Source organism: Culex quinquefasciatus, chromosome 2 (assembly GCF_015732765.1).
Source record: "Culex quinquefasciatus strain JHB chromosome 2, VPISU_Cqui_1.0_pri_paternal, whole genome shotgun sequence".
Taxonomy (NCBI): domain Eukaryota; kingdom Metazoa; phylum Arthropoda; class Insecta; order Diptera; family Culicidae; genus Culex; species Culex quinquefasciatus.
Window position 1 is genome coordinate 40753449 of NC_051862.1, and position 7115 is coordinate 40760563.

At 39.5% G+C, this 7115-nt stretch overlaps 1 protein-coding gene across 1 annotated transcript in view; it reads right to left on the bottom strand.

Moving 5' to 3' along the window:
* The window catches only part of LOC6034682, a 158378-nt gene extending 152297 nt beyond the window's left edge, over positions 1–6081 (bottom strand). The window contains exon 1 of the mRNA XM_038253514.1: positions 4781–6081. Within this exon, the coding sequence (XP_038109442.1) occupies positions 4781–5124 (344 nt within the window). The 5' untranslated portion in view covers positions 5125–6081. The remainder of the gene's footprint in view (positions 1–4780) is intronic.
* Positions 6082–7115: the final 1034 nt, after the last annotated feature.

Below are 7115 nucleotides of genomic sequence, written 5' to 3' on the forward strand. Positions count from 1 at the left end.
GTGGCGCCCCGATGATCCTTGAAAATTGTGTTGGTAAGATCAGCAACTCTTCAAACGCTAAACTTTGATTAACAATTTCAACAAAGTTAGAAGACATCCGGTGGGAGCCCCCAAAAGACATCTGAGCCTGGAATGCTTTTCCTGCCAACTTTTGCCGTTGCTGTTGTGTTGCATTCCAGCTTTTCCGTTCTGCCTTCTTTTTTGTACCATACCAGGGACCAGTCCGGACAACCGGATGGTAACTCTTTCCGGAGGGCAATTTCCCAAGCACAGCATTCTTGCAGCGACGACAAGAAGGCACGTAAATTGCTCTCGGAGCTGGCCCTTGTTGTACAATGTGTGTTGTGAATTATCTTTTGACTTGAAGTTTTGTGGATTACATTGATGAACATTTTAAGTTTTTTTGGACAATTTTGAGGGGATAATTAAATCTTTAAAAAAACATTTTCTTATCACCAAAATTTACGAGAATACGCAGCATTCGCAGAACCGCTTTCATGTTTTTTTTTTTTAAATTTTAGTGATAAAATAATGTAGGTTTTTTTTCCAAGAAATCTTCTAAATACCCTTATAAATATAATGAAACACCACAAAATTCAAAGCAATTTATTGAAAAATTTCTTCTCAGTTTTCATATTTTTTTTGTTTAAACGCTTATCAAAATTTTTAAATTACAATTTTAGAACTCATTTTTTGAAGGACAGTTTAAAGCTAAAGCCGTTGATCATTTTCGAAGAAAATTGATCATCACTCTTCTCTGTATCTCATTAAATTTAACAAATTTCTGAACCAAAATGAATCAGCATGTGCCAGTTGTTGCCTTCTTGAAGCCATTGAAGTGTTTTTTGATCGAAATCAATTGTCTTTCAAAATTTATGTGTAGGGCAGTATTCTAAACAACTTGTAGAAGGAATTTTGTCAAAATTTTGATAGCGACGCAAAATTTATTTCTTTGAACGAAAAATCTTGGCAATGATGGAAATCTTCACGTTAAGTCGGATCGCTTTGCGGTCCTGGGCAAAGTTGTTTGTCATACAATATTACAAAAGAATCTCACCATTGACATTGATAATAACAAATAAAATAACAAATACTTTTTTTTTGCAAAATTCTCGATACAAACATCAACGATCGATAGCGCCCTTTAAACCTTAACCGATTTGGCTCAAAAATTACACAGTTACTAGTTTTTGCTTGAAGAATCAAACCGTCAAAATGTCACCCTATTTTTTCCAATCGTAAAATTAGATTTGGCTGAATTTCTAGTGAAAATGTAAAATAGCATTTTTTGCTATTTTTTTTATAACTCTGTAAAATTCATTAAAGTAACGATGTATTAATTGCGTAAAATGTGATAAAAAATAATAATATATTGATATGTTGGATATAAAAGATTTTTTATTCAAGCTGGATGCTAATACAGTACGTGTTGAGAGAAAATTTGTTAGGCATTTTGCAATGTTTGTTATTTTATGGAATTACCCATATCACAAGTTTCAAAAAACTGTTTTTAATGGATTTTGCCTAAACTTTTTTGAAGTTCTTAAATTTACCTTTTGCTGAAAACCGTGACAACAAATCACAAAAACAATTTTATTATTCTTATTATATATTCTTATTGTTAAGAATGTTTTAAATCCTCATATTTTGGATATTTTTTTTCTGATTAAGCGTGACGTACTTTAAGGATAAAACCTATTTTTTCTTTTGCAAACTTTTTTCACCGCCGAAAATATCTTTGGAACTCTCAAATTAGGACGATGCGTAAATGATGAAATTTCTGCCATTTCAACTCAGGGGGAAGCAACCGGACCCAAAGATGACACTTTTCGTGAGTTGCGCGTATTCACCGACAGATGGCAAGTGGGTCTCGTCGGAGTCCGCCCATCAAATACGAAACTCAAAATTAGCATAGGAAACTTTTTTTCGTGACGGCTTTTGCGGCACGCTCACTTCAACTGTGCTAGACTAATATTTGAACGTGGCGTAACTCTAAACAAGTTTTGAAAGAAAATGATTCCAAAATACTTATTTTGTCGTTTTAAACTAGGACAAGGCAAAAACTAAGGTTATTTAAGCTAATCGCCATTTTCAAAAGTTTGGCTAGATAATATTGAAGGCCACCATCTTAGGCCCACTGCGGGGGTACGCTCAGTTTGTATGGGAGCTGTCAACATGCTCCCGGGCTGGGGGGAAGGCAACCCTATTTCGACTAAAGCAAACTGAAGCAGGTATTAGACTTTGACAAACTTGCACTTTTTCGTGTTTCACAGTTTACCAAACCCGCAAACAAAGCAAAATGTATACAGGTTGCCTTTTCAAATGCAGGCAAATTGACAAAGAGTGAGAGTTTGTTTGTCATAGTCTAATACCTGCTTGACAGCAGTCGAAATTAGCACGGTGAGAGTTCACAACAAAAGCTCTCGCTCTCAAATGGTAGCTCAGAACATATCAATATCAAGATTTTTAATTTTTGCGTTTTTGGCAATTTAAACGATAAATTCATGGTAAAATTACGTGATTAGTGTTGCTGAATCAATTTATATCATATTATTGGAGATTTAATCCCAATATTGGTTGAAAATTGTTATCGAAAAATGCAGTTTCCCAAGGATTTTTCTGTTTACTTTTTTTGCCATTTCCTTTTGGAGTTCCACCAGGATATGTGTTATCATAGTAATTTAGCTAACAGTGATCCATGTTATCTGAACTTTCAAGATGGCGGCTTCCTCGCTACCCCCTATTTCCATCATTATTTTGTAAAAAGGACGTTGTGGGTTTGTAAACAGAAGAGTGTATCTCTTGCATGCCAGATGTAAACACCCTTCAACGTGAACGGGATACCCTCTCTGTTTAAAATCACGCAACGGCCTTTTTGCATTGTTTTGCTAGAATATTGTTTACAAACATTGCATTGGTTGACCGCTAAAAGTGACACTTAATTCCGTAATATTTTTTCAATAGGACGTAACCTTATGTAAATCAGCCCCCTCGCCATATGTTTCACCTGCACAATAAAAAAAAGTGTAGTTTAAGCTCTAATAATGTGTACTTTTACCACTTTTCTAATGTAATATTATTTTTTCTGTCTAAATTGAAGTAAAATTACACCATAAAAGAGGTAATATTCAATATTACACCATTCAAATTTACACAAGTTTTTACGGTGTGCAAATGTAGTAGTAAAATAAAATCTTTTCCGAAAATTCTTCTTTTACATTTTTTGAGCTTTCATTTTAACGATATTTTAAGCAAGAGAAAAGATAGAAAGAGTAGAGTTCGTTTTGTTTTCTAAGTGGAGCACACTGAAACTCATTTGATAAGCATCATTCCATCGCTGGTGATGCTTCTTTTTGATTGCTTAATTAAAAATGTAAATATTTCTAAAGGTTTCAAGTGAAACGTTTTTGGAACAATAGAATAAAACCTAATATTTAATATATTGAATATCAAATTTTCTATATCAATATCATCAAAAGCAAATATTAATATCACAAGAAACTGCTAAAGAAGAAAAGTATCTTTCTTTCCTGAAGAAGACCCCTCGACAAATTGAAACTCAATCAATTAGCGTCCACGCGCGCTTAGCGGGATGTCGATCGCGCGATACCATCGATATCTCGAGGCTCAAACCGAGCTATCGATAAGCAGCCCGCTTGGAGGGCTCTTGCCAAAAGGAGTGAAAATATGATCTTTAAGCGCCCTCGAGATCGTTCGCTGCTGATTGTTGTTTGAGGAAAGTTTTGCGTCGTTTTTTTTTCTCTTGTATTGCACTCCTTTGGCCTGGAAAAGTGCTTTTTTGCAATTCCGTCGTGAAACTACTTACTTTTCCTGTCATTCTTGGATGACGAAATAGCCTACTTTCTGTACCAAAAATAACAGAATCGAATAGCAACACATTTCAAAATAAATGCTGAAAAGTTCTACTTTTCAGCACTGAAATGGGTGCTGAAAAATTAAACTTTTCAGCACTTGTTTCAAAAGAAACACTTTTCAACATTTTTTGATTTAAACAATTTATTGACATGAAAATTTGACTTAAATTCCCACTCAATGGGTGTTTTTCGGAATTGCAAAAATGTTGTATGGAACTCGTTGCAAAACTTGATTTTTTCAGCACTCTTCGTATTTATCCAACTCGGTGAACCTCGTTGGATAAATGTACGACTCGTGTTGAAAAAATCCTCTTTTTGCAACTTGTTGCATAAACTACTATTAAGCGTTGCTAGCGCGCGATAATTTATTACATATCGATGGGGTGGATATCGATAGGCTTTCCGTTTTTTAACTGCATGAAGATTAAGTAAGCGATGCGGTGGAGGGCTGCGAGCGATGCATAAGTTGGAGATTTGCAGTGAAAAGGTGGTTATAAAATGCTTTTGTGGAGGGGGATTAGAAAAGGTATTTGATGGCTATTAAACATGGGATTGACGAAAGTTGAAAGTGTTCAGTAAATGAACTATTCAGACGAAAAGTTATTCGGTTGATTGATAAAGGAGTTGTTTTAAGGTGGTACAGTTGAACACTTTTACAGCGGTACAGTTCGTCAATGGTAAAGTTGTTCAATTATACAGTTGTTCAGTTGTTCAGCTGTACAGTTGTTCAGTTTTCAATGGTACAGTCCATGGTACAATTGTTTGGTTGCACATGTACATGTACTGCAGTTGTTCAATTCTACAGATGTTCAGTTGTACATTTGTTCAGTGGTACAGTTGCTTAGTGGTACAGTTCAACAGTGGTACAGTTCTACAGTGGTACAATAGAAATGTCTGTCACCCACCTGTCTTCCGGCAGTCGCTTCAGCTCCGCCATGTCCAGCTCCAGCCGCAGATTGGCCACCTCGCACAGCAGCCGATCCCGGTCCGCCGTTATCTCCTTCAACTTCTCCCTCAACCAGTGGTTCTCCATGGCCAGGTCATGTGCTGATACCATTTCGTTCTGCTGCACTTGAACTTGCTGCTGCTGCACCGCCTGTAGCTGCATCGAGGGCGCCGACAGCGAACTAGCCATGTGAAGCACCGGATTGATGGCCTCCACTAGGAGACCGTTGGCGGTATTGTTAGCCCCTGTACCGTTGGCTCCCACGGAACTGGCCACGCACTCAACGGAACCGTTGTCGCACATTGTGAACTTGCAGAACTTTCTTTTGCTTCCCCAGGTGATGCAGATGAAAATTACCACCCACGCGCTCTTATCAGAAGGTGAGCGGGTTCAGGACTCTCTTATCACTCGATTAAATAACAATCTACACTAACACATAGACAGCTTACAAATCGATGCTCTTCCTCGTATCGCGCGCGTTTTTAAATTGTGCCCCACGCGATTAATCTTCTCCAATTGCGCGCTTAATCTGCGAAATCAGCGCCTACTATCAATCATCAAGCGATTCGCTCACATGGGCATCCTGGGGGCCTTTGACATCATCACCGCCAGGTAGACCAGGCTCTCGCGCGATTCTTCCGTTTCTCCCTGCTGTAGAGCGCGGGTTGTTTTTATTCTCACTCACTCACACCACGACGGTACGCAAGACGTACGCACACAGCGGCACACGCGCTCGTACGCAGCGCTCCTTGCGCGAAAAGCGAGAGTGTGCAAATTTTGAATCTTTTTCTTCCTTGATAACCTTTTTTTCTCGTTTGAGATCACAAAACTTTCCACAGTTGACCAGTTGAACCAACTCGAACTTTCTTCACATGTTATAATCACAATTTAAAAACATTTCACTTCAAACACCCCTCAAAGAACCGCATCCAAGTAGCCTTTCAGGATACCCCTCGTACACACACGGGAAAAAACACAAACAACTGCACCTTCAACGCACGAATTCACCCCGTTGATCCGCACCTGGGCCGGAACCGACTGGCCACGGGCGTCCCCTGGTGGACAAATCACCCAAGCCGGTCAACCAAACTCCGCGTTTCAAACCCTCAAAAAATCAAGCTCCCATGCAAAGAATCTCCCGGCAAAGACGACGACGACGCAAAACGACAACTACGACAAAGAACCCGCGTCGCGCTGGTGATAATCTAAGGAGACCGAGTTCAAAACCGACCGGCCGCGAGAACTCGTTTCTCGAGAGTTTCTGTACCAAGACTGGTCTGGAGCGACGGCCGCGCGTAGGTCTGAACCGAGCCAAGTAGGCGAGCGGGACCACCAATACAGCGAAAGCCCGCAAAAAGTGCACGCGCGCAAGAACTCATAGCCGGGAGAGCGAGAGCGATCGCACCAATACAGCGAGAGAGCGGTGAGTAATGCGAAAGGCAAACATGCTGGGTGCATGTTGCACTTTTGTATAAACGAAGAAGGCGAGAGCGGGACGGGTGCGTAAACAAAGTGAGAGAGCGAGCGGGATGGAGCGAAAACATTGGCCCTGTGGTAAAATTTGCGCGATGACGCATGGGAGTGGAAGGAGTTGGGTGTGGCTTGGTTGGGTGACGATCCTCTGGTTTTGCTGTTGGGAAGTGGGGACATCTGGTGGTCGGTGGAGGAAGTTTGGTAGCTTGAAGCTTTGGAGCTTGAAGCTTTGAATAGCTAAAGCTCGTTGAGCTTCTTTTGAGGAAAGTTTTGCTCTAGGAGGAAAGCTCAATGATTCGCAGTTATTCCGGTAGGTCTAAATAATGCGTATGGGAGACGAAATCGCTGCAATTACAGACTTCAGATTATAGCTCAGCAATGCAAGTGTGAGCGAGATTTGGAGAGGTAAGTACGTTGTATTAGTTAACTGTCTATCAGATTAGTCAATCTGTCAATCTGTCAAATATGTCAAATCTGTCAAATCTGTCAATCTGTCAATGCTGTCAAATCTGTAAATTTTGTGAATTTGTTTATTGGTTAATTCTTTAATTGCTATACATCGACCAAATCTCATATTTTTTTTCATGAAATTTAACAGAATATCTTTGAATATTCTGCTTCCAAATCTAACGTATTTCAAATTAACTGAAAAAATCCAACTTAACATAACATCAACCGTTCCCAAGACCTCGCAATTCAACACAACCGCACTGCACGAGTTCAATCCCAGCTTCCAACTCTGCAGAGTCGTAAAAAACCCACTGCAACGAGCCAAGACCCGCAAAAGTGCAGCTTTAACAACTAAATCAATCGCACGTTTT